This window comes from Neovison vison, chromosome 1, assembly GCF_020171115.1.
Source record: "Neovison vison isolate M4711 chromosome 1, ASM_NN_V1, whole genome shotgun sequence".
NCBI classification, from domain to species: Eukaryota; Metazoa; Chordata; class Mammalia; order Carnivora; family Mustelidae; genus Neogale; species Neogale vison.
In genome coordinates this window covers 244,428,536-244,445,427 of record NC_058091.1, presented here as the reverse complement: position 1 = coordinate 244,445,427, position 16,892 = coordinate 244,428,536, and the positions used below count along the sequence as shown (strand labels likewise).

The 16,892-nt window shown below is 57.3% G+C and overlaps 1 protein-coding gene across 11 annotated transcripts in view; it reads left to right on the top strand.

Moving 5' to 3' along the window:
- The first annotated feature begins 300 nt into the window (after positions 1–300).
- Positions 301–16,892, top strand: part of TCF7 (transcription factor 7) — a 31,561-nt gene continuing 14,969 nt past the window's right edge. For all 11 annotated transcript variants that reach the window (XM_044227571.1, XM_044227562.1, XM_044227620.1 and 8 more), the window contains exons 1-3: positions 301–658; positions 824–890; positions 1,395–1,519. In XM_044227571.1, coding sequence (XP_044083506.1) covers positions 407–658; positions 824–890; positions 1,395–1,519 — 444 coding nt within the window. In that variant the 5' untranslated portion in view covers positions 301–406. The remainder of the gene's footprint in view (positions 659–823; positions 891–1,394; positions 1,520–16,892) is intronic.

The following is a 16,892-nucleotide window of genomic DNA, read 5'->3' as shown; positions in this document are numbered from 1 at the left end:
TTCCCACATTTCGGAAGAAAGGTCCGGACGCCAGAGTGACGCCGGGGAGAGCGAGCCCTTTAAGATCTTGCGCGCTGTTCGCGTCCCAGCCTCTCCGGGGAGAGGAGGGGCTGGGCGGGGCGACTTTGGCCCCCGCCCACCCATAGGGCCCGCCCCCGGCGTTCCCGCCCCGCCCCCTGCACTGGGCCCGCGGCGCCTTTGATGTTCGGACCCGCCAGCTCCAGGAGCCGCTCAGCCTGGCGCCCGCGCCCCGCGCCCGCAGCCCGCCCAGGCGGAGTCAGCCCGCGCTCCGCCCGCCGTGCTTCGGGCTCGGAGGTCCGGACTCCGGGCTCGCCGCCTGCCGGGCCGGTTCCGCGCCCCGAACTCCCGCGCCCGGCGCCCGGCTCCCCGGCGGGCGGAGCGCACCATGCCGCAGCTGGACTCCGGAGGGGGCGGCGCGGGCGGGGGCGACGACCTGGGCGCGCCTGACGAACTGCTGGCCTTCCAGGACGAGGGCGAGGAGCAGGACGACAAGAGTCGCGACAGCGCCGCGGGCCCCGAGCGCGACCTGGCCGAGCTCAAGTCGTCGCTGGTCAATGAGTCCGAGGGCGCGGCGGGCGGCGCGGGGGTCCCGGGGGCCGGCACCGGGGCCCGCGACGAGGCGGAGGTCGGGGGTGAGGTGAGCGCCGGCCCGTGCCCCGCGCCTCTCCCGCGCCCGCCGTCCCCCGCGCCCGGCCGGCCCCGCCCCGCCCTCCCGGGCCCCCGGGGTACCCATCCCTCAGACCCCTCCTGTCCCGGGCCGCGAGCTCCGCGCCCCTCACGGCTCCTCTGGATCTCCCCGCAGGCGCTCGGACGGGAGCACGCTTCGCAGAGACTTTTCCCCGACAAACTTCCAGAGTCTCTGGAGGACGGTGAGTTTTGGCCCGCCTCCCCTCCACCCGCTAAGGGTCCGGGAAGGACAGGGGGGCCTCCGAGGACGGGGTTGGGGGCACCGGAGGGCCACCCTCCACGGCAGATCAAGGAGGCGGCAAAGCCAGGGCGGGGGGAGTGGGGGGCGGGTTTCCCGGGCGCCGCCGGGCTCGAGTCACTTCCGGTGCCCTGACCTTTATAGGAGTAAACAGACCCCCGCCATCTCCGCCTCCCCTCTTGCCCAGGTGACTGCCTAATCCCCAGCCTTCAGGAGAAAGCGTTGGCCCAGGTTCCTTGGCCAGAGGGCGGGCTGGGGGTCAAGTAGGGGCCGCCAAGGGGAGGCCTGAACTCGTGGTCCTTCGTCCGAACTGAGGCACCTGGGGCCCGTGCCTTCTCCGGTCACACACGTGAGCGGGACCCCTCGGCAGTTCTTTCTCTGGAGAGCAGACTGCTTCCAGCCCGAGCCACCCACTTGGGCACGTCTGACCCAGCTGTGGTTTTTCCAGGCCTGAAGGCCCCGGAGTGCGCCAGCGGCATGTACAAAGACACCGTCTACTCCGCCTTCAATCTGCTCATGCACTACCCTCCCCCCTCGGGAGCAGGGCAGCACCCCCAGCCGCAGCCCCCGCTGGTAAGTGGCCCCGGCAGCCGGGCAGGCCTTGTGCCTGTTACCTCCTTGACCAGGTATGTGGGACATGGGCAACAAGTGACTTCTGCCTAGAACAAGATAGATGAGAACTGTTCTGGTGCCTTTTCCCATACACACCCAGTGGGATCTGAAGCAGGAGAACTTTGCTGAAGGAAGGAGAGAGACCACCCTAGGCACCCCCTTCTCTCCAGCTGTTGGCTTTTGTCTTCCTAAGTTGCTCACAAGCAGGTGCAGGCCCTTGTCCTGGTGCTAGGTAATGCCAGGGTAGAGTCTTTTCCCAGAATTTTTGAGCTGACACCATCCCCTCCCTTCCCGAGGGTAGTGTTGGTAGGGTGATCTTAGCTGTGGAGTTAGCAGTTTGCCTACTCCCCCAGCCTAAGCTCCAAGCCTGGGTGTTTGGAGAAATGGGCAGAAAGGCTAGTGTGTTTCAGAGCTCTTCCTTGTGCAGGAGAAACAGGCTGTACTCACTCTTCCTCTTATTGTCATGAATACCCCCTTGCCAGAGAAAGACCCTGAAGAGCAGACTGCCTCCAGCCCGAGCCGCCCGGGCTAGGCTAGCCACTGAACGCTAGGTGTAGAAAGCAGGCTTTTATGAGACTGATTTGCTCTCATAAGCTCTGGGAAGGGTTTAGCAGAGGTATTTCAAATCAGTGGTGTGGGTAAGGGGCCCGTTTAATGATTTCGCTAATTGAATAGGTTTAAGTTCTTCAAAAAGATTCCGTGATTGTTACAAACCATGCTTTTCTGCCTCATTGGTACAGATGATCTAAAGGGTGAAGAGCCTATTCTGAGTGCATTGGAGCAGTACAACTGCACTTAAAAAAAAGTTGAGATTAGTGGTTCAGACTGTCCTCAGCTGGCCTAAGTCGAGGGTGAGATTAGAGCGCCTGGAGTACACCAAGTGTTTGGGGAACTCTGGTGGCTGAAAATGGAGGCCCAGTGCGGGAGGCTCACATGGCTAGTTGGGGGGGGTCACCTCTGAGGGAAGAGGATGACTGCCAGGCTGTTTCAGATCGGGAGGGAGGAGGGTTGCTTCTGAAAGCTGTTTTCATGCTGAAGCTGCTGGGAGGTGAGAAGGCAGATTGAGGCTTCTCTGTAGAAACCCCAGAATGGAAAACTTGGTTAACTGTTGACTGTAGAAATGAGCTCCTTGCCCCTTGGACTCCACGTTTTCTCAGAGGCAGAAGCAGCATGTTGGTTGAGTGCTTCTTCTGCTCTAGGGTGGCTCTGTCTATGAGGTGCTCACTTCTTTCAAGTCTATGGGGCAAGGGGTTGCCACCTGATGCAGAGCCTCTCCCCAGAGACCTCTGCCCTACTCAAGTGGATGCTAAGCATAGATGCTTCCTGGGTTTCTTAGAACGTCTAAACCCTTAGATTTTGGGCCAACTTGATATAACACAGTGCTGCCAAATTGCTAGCAGGTGAGTTGCTTGCACAGGGTGCTGGGGTCACCGTGACAGCCTTGAGTAGACGAAAGACCTAGGCCCTAAAACAGTCCTAGGAGGGGCAGCTCCCTTCCAGGCTCTGTGATTCCACAGCGGTCCAGGGAAGAGGCAGGATTTCTGCGTTCCTTTCATGGCCTGGGCCAGTGGGAGAGTGCCCAGAGTGGGAGGGCCTCGTTCTCTTTAAGGGTGTGGTAACGGGACCATTTGGTGTCCTTAAGCTCACACTGGTCATAGTGTAGGCGGATGGATGGCCAACTCCAACAGTCAGGACTGGGGTGGGGGGTGAGGGCAGAAACATCACTATTACCCTGGCCTGTGTCATTTGTTTCTTCAACTTGGGCTTCTTTCTTAAGCTATAGCAGAGGCTTTTCTGTATATTACAGTCTCCTCTAGAGGTAAATTCCCTTGCCCTACTCCCCACCCAACTGCAGCTTCCCACTGCCTGGCTTCTGGGAAACACTGGAGGAGGAGGACAAGCTCTGGAGCTGATGTTCCATGTGCTGAAACCAGCTGTTCTGTGGGGCTGGGGACAAGGATAGAGTCAAGGGCCTAAGTTGGGGTGACACCAGGTGGGGAAGATGTCCATGAATATAGGGGAGCCTCTTTTAAGCAAACCTGATAGTTAAAAGTGAATAGCAAATCGGGGTAGTTGCTTGTATTAACCTGAAAAGTTGTGTGGATGTTTAAAATACTATTGATTTTTAAACGCAAATTTGATTGACTCCATGTTTTGGGAGCACATGTAACAGAAAAGATACTCTTATAGTGGGTCTGAAGTCCATTGTAGGGTCTTGAGGAAAAACTGCCTTTGGAGGTTTCTTCCCAAGCTCTGCTTTCCTAAACCCCTCTTTAGGGGGACAGATGTCATGCTGTCCAGCCCCTGCCCGTGGGGAACTAGGCCCCTGGCCCCCTTTGCCTTCTCTGAGAGAATCCAGGCAGTCGACAGTTGTGCTGAAGTGTTCTTAAGGCCAGTCGCCTAACCTCCCCACATAGTGGGAAAGCCCGTGCCAGGGTCCTCCTCTACCCACTTGTGGGCGGCATGCCCATGTGGTTACCCTGTTGGATGTCTCTAAGTGGGCAGACTCAAACCTTGCCGGGGCGGCGGACCAAATGACCACCTCACATCCAGCTGCCAGTAGGTAGAGGAAGATTTTTTTTTTCCTAAAAGGGTGCTGCTTTTCTGGTACGTGGCTTCTAGTGAACTCAGTTTTGGGAAAGGAGAATTAAGTCAAAGTGGCTGATGTCTGTGAGGCATCTAATGTGGGCTTGCAGACTGTTCCTGGCCTCAACCAGACGTCGCTCCTTGTTTCTGTTTTGTTTGTTCTGTTTTGCTCTGAGATTGGGGGTGGGAGTAGAAGGGCCAGTAAGCTTGTCCTGGGCCTGACTTTGAGGAAATTCTGGGATGAATAAGGCATCGCTTCCTAGGAAACTCAGACTCTTGGATGGGTGAGACTGCCGGACTGGTGCAGATCTTCTCAGAAAAAAAGATGAGGGCAGGTTGCTCTTGTGGTCCTTCCTGTGGGCTCCACTTGGAGTCTATGGCCTGGAAGGCTGCTGAGCCTTTTGCCGTTTAGATGAAATGTCCAGAATAAGCAAATCTGTAGAGATGGGGCACAGATGAGTGGTTGCCAGGGCTTGAGTGAAGACGGGAATGGGGGTTGATTGCTAATGGGTAAGGGGTTCCTTTTTGGGGTGATGAATGTGTTCTGGAATTAGACGGTGGTGATGGGTACACAACCTTGTGAATACATAAAACCGCTGAACTGTATACTTTTAACAGTAAATTTTATGATATGCAAATCATATCTCAGTTGAAAAAAAGGAAAAGACTGAGCCTTTTGGCTCTTGTAGGGACTTGGGGCCGTTCCCCAGGCCTGACCTCTGCAACTATCCGAGTGTGTGTGCATGCCCCTCAAGCCATGGGCTTCGGCATCAGTTCCAATGTGGGGGAACCCAGGAGGCAGTGGACTCATGGTTGGGTTCCAGGCCATTGAGCTCACATTCCCAGGCTCCAGGGTCTGAGGTCAGATGAGGGCTGTGCTAACAAGCCCTGTGGGGAGCAGGAGGTGCAGGTATGAGCAAGACTTGAGCAGAGGAAGGAAGTGCTGCTGACACAAGCCACCATGTCCAGGGAAGCTCTGCAGAGATGCACCCACCCAGCCCTCCATAGCCTCAGAGAGAGGGAGCAGCCTGGTGTTGCTGGGGACAGTTAGTGAGGGTTGATCATCAGCCCTGGTTGGAGTGAACCTTGTTAGATGGGGTCTGGCATCAGGCTGGGCACCCGAGAGATCACAACCAGCCTCTGCCTCTGGGAGTGCCTGGCTGAGTGGAGGAGACAGATGACCAGACTGCCCTGGTTGGAGGGGTGCTGTCACAGAAAGCCCTGCTGGGGCATCCTGGGTGGAGCTGGCCCCCACGTGGGCTGTGGGCTGTGGAGGAGGGTCCGCCAAGCAACTTCCTGAAGGTGCAGATTTGGCCAGCACATGAGCACAAAGAGTACCGGGCTCCCCTCCAAACATGCCAGATCTCCCACTTCTCCACGTTAGTCTCCGTCTAAAGCCCAGCCTCGGCCATCACTCACCCAGAGGCAGTAATGGCCACCTCAGGGCTCCCTCTGCCTTGACCTTGGCATCCCACCCCCAAACCCCTGCCCTAACCCCCAACCCAGTCTCCACACAGCAGCCCAGCAAGAGAAGATCCCTTCTCTTGCCTGCTGAAACCCCACAGTGGCTTTCCATTGCTCTGGGAGTAAGGTCCAAACCACTCACCACAGCCCTAGGGCCTGGGTGGGCCAGCCCTGCGGATAGCACCCCCTTGTCTGCACCATACTCTTCCTCTTTCCCTAAATAGCAGCTACTGCACTGTCTCCCTCTGCTTCACACTCATCCTGTTCTTTCCACCTCAGGACTTTTGCCCTTGTTCTCTCAGTTAGGAATTCTCTTCCCTAGCTCTCAGAAAGCTGCCATCTTCTCATTTGTCATTCAGGGCCGAATTCAAATATCACTTACCCAGAAACACCTCCTGTGAACATCCAAGTGGGGCCATCTATCATTCCCCCAGGCCTTTGCTGCATCACCCACCTTGGTTCTCCAGGCCATAGTCGGTGGCCTTGCTTTATGTTGCACTCGTTCGTTGTACTGAGGCCAAAGGCAGCCCATTTGTCCAAAGTGTCTCTCTACCTTCGTTTCCTCATTCACACAGTGGGAGTGGTGAGCCCTCCTCCCAGAGTTGGAGTGTGGAGTGGAGGCAGCAGTGCCTGCATGTCCTGGGCTTGGGAGGTGGGGGTTTGGCCATAATTGATCCCTTTTCCCTTGCTCTCCTGGCTCATCTGGGGCTAGTGGTGGCTCAGTGGTTAGACTCCCGTCTGGAGGGTTGTATCTCTACTTTGGGTCCCAGGGGCCTGGGGGTCAGAGCCCTGGGGGTCAGCTTGGGACAGGGGCACAGGTATGTAAGCCACTTTCTTTCTTTCTTTTTTTAAGGTTTATTTATTCTAAGAGAAAGAGTAAGCAAGCGAGCGGAGGGAGGGGCAAAGGGAGAAGGAGAGAATCTCAAGCAGACTCCCCGCTGAGCAAGGAGCCCCACATGGGTCTGGATCCCAAGACCCTGAGATCGTGACCTGAGCTGAAATCCGGACTCAGAAGGTCAACCAACCGAGTCACCCAGGCACCCTGTGTATGGGCCCCTTTTTTGCTCCCATACGTCACCTAGGAATTCTTGGGAGGGGGAAGTACTGTTCTTGGAGCCAGGATGGGAGCCTTCACTGCTCAGTCCATCCTGAGATCCTCTCCTACCATGCCCAAAGACTCATCTGAAAGGAGCCCCCCTTCCCCACCCATCTAGAAGCCCTTTGTGTAAGACGCTACCCAGACCGTTCTCAGACCTTGGCTCACATGGTCACCCGTGCCTGCACCCTGTCATGTCTTGCCCCAGTTCTTCCCCTGGTGTGGGGGTACATATTTGCCACCCCCAGATGGTGCCCACCGACAGCATCTTTGTTATCCCTCAGGCAGCTTCTGGTTTGCTCACAGCTTGCCTTCCTTGCCAGTGGGAATGATGCTATGTACAAATCACTCCTTAGTTTCCTTTTTAATTATTTTCTTGGAGCAATACGCTGAAGGAAAATTACCGGGTCAAAAGGCAGGAAAAATCGGGGGTATCTGGCTGGTTCAGTGGGTAGAGCATGAGACTCTTGATCTTGGGGTCGTGCATGTGAGCCCCACACCGGGGGTAGGGATTACATAAAAGAAGAAAATCTTAAAAATAAAATGGTAGCAACAGTTAGAGCATTTTGCTCCCCTCCGGCGCCGGTTTGCTGTGGGTGCCTTGCAGTGTCTAATCACTCAAAGTCCCAACATGGAGTTTCTTCTTTTCTTTTGTTCATTTAATAAGTTCATGGTGGGAAATGGGACTTAAAAGTTATTTTGACTTGCATTCCTTCCTGACTTGGAAGGCTGTGTGGTATTGGCTGTGGTATTTGGAAAATCTGCAGCCCCCAAGGTGCGACTTTACTTTCAGGGTGCCATCTTGCTGCCTTTCAGGTTCAGGAGAGCACCACAAAGCAGGCTCCTCCTGCAGACCCCTGCCGCCGCCATCCCCAGGGGCTGCAGTTACCAACTGCTGCCCACTCCTCTAGCTCAGTGGGCTGGCGGGGCTGACAGAGCCCTGCGTTGGTCACCAAGGCCCGGTAGTCTTCACCCAGTTGTCCTAGGGTTTTACTAAGCCAACTTCCATAGTTCTGCCTCCCTCCCCAGGTGCTCCGAGATGCAGGTGTGAGTGGGGCAGAAGAGGGATGGGCTTCAGGGCAGCCTCCCCGAGGCTGCTTGCGACCCATGGCCTCTTGGGTCTCCTGAGTCTCCCAAGACCACAGCCTACCCCTTGCCCCTGCAGCAAAGGCGTTTCAGCTGAGCGGTGAGAATGGACTGGGGGGGGGGCCCTGCTTGCAAGTCAAATGACTGCTGAGGTCAGGCTGGATGAGGGTGGGTCCAGCTGCAGGGAGGGGCAGGGGCGCTGCCACCTCCCTAGGAGCTCCTCAGTGCCTGTGGTCCTGAAGCCATACAGCGACACTCCCTCACGCCTTGTGACTGGCTGCTTCCTGCCGCTGTGTACAAACAAGACTCTGGTGGAGGAAACAGGTGTTTTATCAGGTCACAGGGCCCCCCTTCCCCAAAAGTACAGTGCACAGATCTTTGGGTAACCACCCTCCTTCTACCAGTGGGGACAGGAGGCCAGGTCAGGGAAGGGACCTATCCAAGGCCCCTTAAAGGCACAGAAAGGGAAGGCATTGTCTGGAAGACTCACCCTCAAATACTGTATCGGCCACTCCTTGGCTGAGAGGCCCTGCGTGAGTTCCTTAACTGCTGGAAGCCCGAGTTTCCTCAACTAGAAACGAGGAGAAGGACGGTTCTGACCTCCTTGGGTTCCTGGGGCATGGATGGAGGCAGTGTGTGTGGGGTCCCTGGTACACGGCCGATGCTATGAGTATTAAATACGGGGGAGGGGCGGGTTACTAACACGGGGTGAAGAGCTCTCCTGCAAAGGGTGCTGTGCTAGGTGGCAGGGGGCTGCTTCTGAAGCTGAGCTGGGACGCAGCCCCCTCGCCTACTGCCCCTCCGCCCAATAGCTGGCTCCCCTGTGGCAGCCTGGAACACAGTGGCGCCAGGGCCTCAGCTGGCCTGTGACAGAGTGGCTGCTGTATCTAGAATCCTGGTTCCAGGCCCTTTTTGGCCTTTCTGAGCCCCTGCATGCTTGGCCTTGGCTCAGCACAGAGGGGTGATAGTCTCTACCCCACCGAGCTCAAGCCTCTTGAGGCAGAGACTCTCCTGGGGGCTCACAGTTAACTTCAAGGTTCTGTCCAAGTTGGATGAAAGGCAACAAGGAAGGAGAGGCTGATTGGGTGGCAGCCAGAAGAGCTTCCTGAGAGGACAAGCTCGAACCCTGCGCAGGTGACGTGGGAGAACGCTCTGGGGGCGGGGCAGTTTGAGCAGAGAACAGAAGAAATGAGTATGTTCTTGGTCATTGGAAGGGCACTGCAAAGCCGGGGGTCCATGAGGAGCACGAGTGAGGCTGGAGAAGAGCCAGCAGGGAGGGCCCAGCATGTGACCTTGATATGCAGGCAGCACTGGTCCCAGAGCCCGGGAGTGGCTGGTGGGCACACGCAGTGTGTTGGCAGCAAGAAGGGCCAGGCGGTGACTATTGGCCGATGGTATGAGTTGGACATGGACGGGGAGGCAGACAGGGCTAGCAGCTGGGGCAGAGTGGACGCTGGGAGGCCCCAAGCTGGTAAGAGGAGTGCAAAAGGCCAAGGGAGGGGGTAGGCTTTGGGCAAGGGAGACCCAGTGTGCTGACACAAGGTTGACACAAGGAAACAGAGCCTCAGAGGTGGATGTTTGCATTTTCATTTGACTCCCAGTCTCTCTCTCTAGAGTCATGAGCCCAGGGTCTCGGCCTCCTGTTGACGGAGAGGAACTGAAGCCCAGAGGTCAGGTCCCTTGGTCTGCTGGTGATTTGGCCAGGGCATAGAGAGCTCCTCTTCTCAGCTCTGTCTTTAGCAGGACTCTGGTCTGGGCAGGGTCTCTGAGAACCTCAAACATTGACAGCTTCTTCCTTCAGGCAGTGGGGTCCCGACACTGAAGATCTAGCATGCTTGGGTTTTGCTCCTGGGCACCACCGCCCCCCTTTGAAAAAATGTGGCCTTAGCATGCATAGTCTCTCAGGTGGGTCCCGGGTGGGTCTGTCCTGGTCATAGGGTTTGGCCTGTTCTGGTCCTGCTGGAACCTTGAACTCCCCTTGGCGCAGTCCCCTCATGCATGGAGGGTCAGTCCCTGCTGGATGGGGGCCATGGCCTGGGCTAAGGCCAAGATGGGTGTGAGTCTGGCCCTTTCCTGTGGCGGGGCTGCTGGTGGAGCTTGTTCCGTGGAGACTGACTGCCTGGGCTTTGCTAGAGACCTGGTCTTAGAGCCCAGAGGAGGATTGGTGACAGAGCTTTTGTGCCATAGCCCACTCCCTAACCAGGACTCCCTGGAGGTCAGAGGAAGCAGACATTCTGCCAAATAAGCTTCCTCTACCCCTCCCATTAAGACAGTCAATTATTTCTCTCTCCAGAGACAGGAAAGTTGTTGGGGCCTCACACTGTCTGCTTCTCAATGACGAATGCATGGCTAAGGCATGGGTAGGCAGGACATGGCCCACCCCAAGAAGAGTGGGCTTTGGGGATTGGCAGTTAGGGCTGCCCCTCCCCACCATGTGTGGGCTGCCTACCCAGGTTTGGCACACCCCCCCCTCCCAGAAAGCCCAGTTTGCCCCTGAAGGCAAGAAGCCAAAGGACATAGCCACCTTCCCTCCTGGCTGTGTGATCTCAAGCAAATCTCTTAACCTTTCTAGGTCTCAGTTTCCTTCTCTATATTGGGAGTGGGCTCCCTGGCCAGGAAGGATTTCTGAGGTTCAAAGAAGTGTGGGCTGGAGACACCTGCCACTCAGGTGGGCCTCAGGAGGTGCTTGCTGGCCTTGCCAGGACTGCTCTAGGCCAGCTTTCCCATCAAGCAAGGAAGATGGGAGGAGGGGGACAGGTAATGGGAGTCTAGGCTGAGGGCATTCTGACTAACTCTGACCTGGCTCTGGGGGTAGAGACCCAGCCTCCTGGTCTGCTGGGCCACCATCTGAAACGCATTACCAATGCTTTGTAAACTCCACATCATTTGGCCACATGAAAGCCTAGGATCTAAAAATAGCCACTCCCAGAGGACGCCCCGCATTGGTGGGGCTCAGCTGACCTCTGCACGCACACCCACCAGCAGGCCACCTCCCTTGACAGGGAGCCCTGACTGGCAGGGCCACACCGACCCACCCTCCCAGTGTGGGCAGCCCCTGCCTGGGGCCACTTTATCTGGGCACAGATCTCATCCAGCTGGTCAAAGCTTCAGGCCCCAAGGCTTTACCCAGGGCAGAATGTCTGGAGGAAGCAGGAGGGAGGCAGCTGGGGCTGTGTTGGTGGCCCCAGGACCCCTTTCCCAGGTCCATACATGCCTGGAATGTCTGTGGGACACTCATTGGGAAGCTAGTGGTCCATCTTACAGATGAGAACAGGAGGCCCTGTGGAGGGGGAGCATTGGCCACTGTCAGGTGGTGGACAGGAGGGCCATTGGCTGATGTGCTGGCGTGAGAAGGGTGGGAGCCGGCCCAGGCCCCATGGTGTCGGCGGAGGGCCGGGCCCAGCAGGAAGGCAGGGCAGCTGCGGATCTCCAGGCTGCTGGAGTTGACTCTTTGCCCTGCTTTCTGTGGGTTCCCTCTCCCTATGGTCTCTGTGACCAACTGTAAACCACTCTTTTCCCTAAAAATAAACATGCTTATGGGATTGGGGGAAGCTTTGTAGCTATCAAAGGAAATAATAGGGTGTTTAAGAAAATTACATTGCGTTTTAAATAACCAGCATGAAAGTCATTAAGTTTGAAGTTTCATTCAAATCAGATGGCTCTGTGGCTGGCCCAGTGGCCAGGCAGGCCGAGGGTGGGTGGGCCCTCAGGGACGCTGAGAGACAGCCTGTAGAGAGCTTTGTGGCAGCAGCAGTGAGGTCTCTGCTGGGTCCAGCCAGGGTCCAGGCAGGGCGGCTGCTTGGTGTGTGCGAGGCTGCGGCAGCCACCCCACAGCTTGCTGGCCAGCTGGAAGCATTGTGGAGGCGGGAGCCGCCCAGCTGTGGTGGGCAGCCCCATGGGTGGGGCTCGGGGATGACCATAGTCTGCAGGATGTAGGGACACATGCAGCTGGGGTTGCTAAGGCCAGGAGGGTTGATGGCTCTGTGCTGGTGGGGTTCCAATGGTTTGGGTCCGAAAGGGCTGGAGAAGACCTACGGGGCCAAGGCCCCATCTGTCCTCTCCCCCACTGGCCTCTCAGTCCCTGCACAGGGCATGGCGTAGTGCAGGTGCTCAGCAAACCGTAGTTGAGGGAGTAACGGCAGCTTTAGCAGTCCCTGTGTCAAGAACTCCCCAAGTGCTAGCCGGCACCCAGGACTTTCGGTCCCAGTATGGAGACCCTTACAGGAAGCTGAGAAAGTGGTGACTGTTACTCCTCTCTCATTTTCCAGATGGGGAAGCTGAGGCTCAGAAAGGTGAAGGACGTGCTGGGACCCGGAGGAGTCGGGGCTTAGATTTGGGTCTCTTTTACCCCCAGGTCCATGCTCCTCAGTGCTCTGCCACTTTGTTCTCAAATGTGTGGAGATGGGGGCACTGCAGGCCTCAGTGCTGAGTGGAACCCCCCTCGCTGGGCACGGGAGCTGCGTCCAGCTGGGTTCTCTGGCCCCAAGGACACACTTGGCCCTCAGTGCCCCTCACAGGCATGACCTCATGGCCCTGGGCCTGGGTCAAGGCAGGATACTTTTCCTCCTTGGGTATCTGACAAGTCAGGGTTGTTAGGGCCATGGGGGTTGTGTTTCATGGTTGGAAGCAGGGGTTTCCAGAATAAATGTTGCCCTGGTAAGTGTTTCCAAATAACATTTAAGATCAGTCAGGTCTGATGCCTGACGAAAGCGTGCAGGATGAAATTCACTGTCTTTTCGTGGACACTTTGCTTTATGGCTCTGGTCCTTGCTTAGCTTGGCGCTCAGTGTTGGGCCTTTCTGGAGTAGGTGCCTTCCTCCATGTGATATGGGGTTGGACCAGAAGTTGTCCTAGGCCCTGAGTCACGGGGAGTAGCCTGACTGAGGAAGCTGAGGTGTCCGCGCACATGGGTGTGTCCTGTCCCTTGTCACTGGGTTGCCTCCCGCCCATCCCACCATGGACACATCCTGCTGGGGCATTTCAAGAACAATTTTTTCTGGCTTCTTCTGGCCTCCATTCCCCTGGCTCTGGTCACTGAAGTCCAGTCAAGAGCTCGGCAGTCTGGCCTGATAGCAATCAGGCAGAAGTCCAAAGGAAATCAAGGACTAGTGGACCCAGCCTGGCACAAAGTCCTGCTTTCCTGAAAAGCCTGGGTTAGGGATGTGCTTGCTGTTGTCTTTTTTTCTTTCTTTTATTTTGTTCTTTATTAATTTAATTCCAACATCAACCCCATGAGATAGGACCATTATGCAGATGGGGAGCCCAAGGCTTAGGGAGACCTGTACCTTCTAAGTGCTGGGGGAGTGATTTGAACCCAGGCTTCTGTGTTTCCTGCCCTTACGACCATGCTTCCTTGCCTCTTAGACAACATACCTATCCACTCCTTCTTGGGAAGGAAAAAAAAAGGGGTTTTATAGCCCTAGCTGGGTCCCCTTGGCTACCCCTACCCCCTCCCTCTGTACTCCTCATCCTCCCAAGGAATTTGGTATTTCCCCTTCTCCCGTGTATTTTTACACTATTACACCAGGTGACTATCTGTAAGAGCTGTCTTGTGCGGTTTTTGGAACCCCCTGACTCAGCCTCGTGAGGGGCTCTGTCTTCAGAGGGCCCCTGTGGCAGCCGAAGCAGTCCTGCACTCCTTAGTCTGCGGACAGTGAGCCTGAAGGGCTTGGTGAGAGTCGTGAAGCCTGCGGCAGCTCCTTTCTGCCCTGTCCCTTGTTTCCTCGGGGAAACAAGGAAACTCAGCTCAGTCCAGGCAGAGCCCCAAGGGTGGCAGAAGCTAATGGCAGGAACTACAAGGGTGAGACCCAAGGGAGCTTTCTGCCATGGCCCCAGGGCAGGACTGTCCTCCTGGGGCTGGTAGAGACAGCAGACCAGAGACCCGCGTCATGTCTTTGTTCCTCAGAGCAAAGCTGGCTCCTGTTAATCGGGGCAGGAACGCAGTGCTGAGATCTCCAAGTCTCCTCCCCTACCCACCCTGGAGGTTCTGTCAGCCCCCTCGCCTTTTGAGGTGCTGCCTGGGCTCTCTGGGCTCTTCGTCCTAGGCAGCATGCTTGCCCTTCTAGACAAGACGCCGTGAGAGCCACTGCCGTGGCCAGCGGCTGTCCGTAGCCCTCCTTTTGTGTGGAGGGGTGAGCACAGGCCAGACCCTGGGGGAGGAATGACCTGTCGCGTTTCCTTTAGTTGTTGATGACTGAGAAACTGAGTCTGCTCCTACCAGGACAGGGCGGAGGCACCCTTCACACAGGCTAGTTGAAGGTCAGAGGCAGCTGCTCGTCAGTGAGTGACACAAGAAAGGTTCTTGGCAGGGAGTTAACCAGTAGCGTCAGGGATCCTGGGTCCCTGGTGGGCTGGAGGTCTGAGTGGGGAGACTCAGAGTGAGGGAAGGGGAATCTGGGAGCCCCGGGTTTCACATGTGTGGTCTCCATGCTGGCCCTGCTCCCAGCCAGTCTGTGAGGTCTGCCCCTGAGTGACGACGATCTCTGGCCAGGAACCCCATGGGGCTGGATTCCAATCCACATGTGTCTCTATGTGCCATGAGACTTTGGACAAGTTGCTGAGCCTCTCTGGGCTTCGCTTCCCCTGTCTGCAAAGTCTGCCCATGCCTTAAAGTGCCGAGGGACGAGCAGTCAGATGCTGGTTGGCGGCGGAGCTCTGCCGGGCGCTGGCTGTTTCTGGCGGGGGCTGCTGTCTCTAACTCTGTGTCTCTGATCTTTTCTTCCTGCTTTTCCTACAGAGCCTGTTGGCTTTAATCCTAGGGGAGCAAAATCTCTGGACTTCCCTAGGTCCCTCACTGCAGAGCCTTGCTTTCCCTCCTGCCACAGGCAGGCTGAGCTCCGCGGTGGTGCTGGCCTACTCGGCCCATGGCAGGCTCCTGAGCAGCCAGGCGCGGGAGAGGCGCTGGCAGGGGGACTGCCTGGGCAGGGAGGGCGGGGAGGGCAGGGCAGCTGCATAGTCCCCACACCGTGGGGCAGTAGCATCAACTAGCAGCTCGGCTGCAGCAGCTCCCGGAAGCGTCTATTTTCCTCTAAAAACATCCTGTCCTGAGGGGCGTTCACCTCAAAGAGGAGGAAGGAAAACACAAGTAAACGAATGCACAGAAACCACGGGAGGCTGTGGGCCAGGCCACTCAGCTCAGTGAGGTTCAGCTAGCTCAGAGGGAGCCTCGGGGCCAGGCTGGGTCTAGAGCAGGCCTGTGGTTTGCCAAGGCCTCATGCAGGGACTCGGGTCCTCACCTCTGCTGTGGCAGGGCCCCGTTATCTGATGTTGAGACCAGGCAGCTGGTAGACTGGCCACACGCACCTGGCAGGGCTCTGTGCAACCATGGCAATGGTACTCTGCTGGCAGGTGGGACCAAAGCCTCCCGGTCCCCAAGGGACTGGTCCAGCCATCCCCCAGTCCTCCAGCTCGGCCAGCCACACGGCCACGGCTCCATGCTCTGTAGGGGGTGTCGGGCACAAGGCGTCCGGCACGCTGTGGGTGAGGAGCTTTCGGGCTGTTCTCTGGAGAGCACCATGTCCTGGGCAGCAGGGCCCTGAGTGCGGGCTGGGGATAAAATGGCACGGGCCCTTCTAGGGTCTGCCTGTGGAGGTAGGGTCTGCCGGGACCCACACATCAAGGCCGCATCGATATGTGGGCAAGTCCTGTTTGGAAGGTCTGGGGGGCTTGCTTTCTTCTTGGAAACTGACCCTCAATGTCCCAGGCCTTGGGGGAGCTTCCCACTCAGCAGTTGGCTGGATTCCATGGCAACCACTGGTGCTGGACAGTGGGTGCCAGCTGCAGACATGGGTCTGGGGGTGCTGTGGGACTCCCTGGTGGGCCCTAGAGGTGGGAGAGGAGTAAGCAGGAACTGACCAAGGCCACAGTGGATGCTTGGGGCCAAGCCCTGGATGGAGCCTGGCTCTTGGCAAGGCAGAGAAGAGAAGTGAGAAGTGGAGGGGACATCTGAGCATGGCCAGTGTGTGGGACTTTGCAGGGGAGCAGGCTAAGGAGCTGAGGCCCAGCCTCTACTCGTGCACCCTGAGCCATATGCCCTCGTGTGGGCCCAGGTGTCTGTCGACAGGAAGACGTACTTTTTCTAATTAGCACAAAGTCTCCATAGGAACTAGCAGCAGCCTTGCTTTAGACTTTCTGGGTATTCTGACTGCCAAAATATTGCAGGCAGGAAGAGATTGGGGGCGGGGGTAGGAGGCAGCATGGGGTGTCAGATGTCAGACAGAAGGTCCCTGACTCCAAGCAGTGGCCCCAGCTCTTCCCAGCCTCCCGAGTACTGCTGTGATCTTGTGCCCACCTCAAGCCTGGGTGCTGTCCGGTGCTGCCACATCCTCCCCAAACACTGGCTCATGCTGGGAGCACCCCCTCCCCAGCCCGGCTAGAGACCCCCCCCACCCCAGCCTTGAGGACCCAGCTTTAACTGAGGTAAAAGAAACAGTGTAGGATACTTGCTCTGATCTCGGGAAGCAGTGGAGCTAGACAAGTGGATAGTCGCCTCAGCACAGTAGGGTTGGTGCTGTGGTTGGGAGCCACAGCAGGGAACCCCTGCTCACACGGGGGAGGGGAGGAAGGGCTTCCCGGGGAAACCTCATTCATGATGAGGCCTGTGAGATGGGTGCGAATTGGCCAGGCCAAGTCAGGGAAGAGTTCTTGAGGCAGACGGATGAGCAGCCCCTGTGCCTGGAGCATGGGGGGTGTGCGGGTGGGGGAGACAGTGTGGGCATCTGGCTTCACCAAAGACCCCAAGAGCCCATCAAGGACCCCCAGTACGGACCTGATAGAGGACTTGGCTGCATGGCTAACGAATAGCTTGTCACCTGTGACATCGCCAGTATGCACGGTCCCCTCTGTGCACCTGCCGGGAAAGAACAGGAACTGGACCAGTAGCTCACCTCTCTAGTCAGCCTCTGCCCTGGAGGGAACACGAGGCTTGAGGTGTGGATCTGCCACTCCCGTGGGTTCATCCCCACAGGTGTCTCTCCATCTCCAGCACTGGGAGCATAGGGAAGAAGGGGGTTGAAGTGTTCTCCCTGCAGATGAGGGGGGTGGGGTGGGCAGAGGTTCTGGGGCACCAGGGATTCTGGAGGCCTATTGTTCAGACTTGTGCCA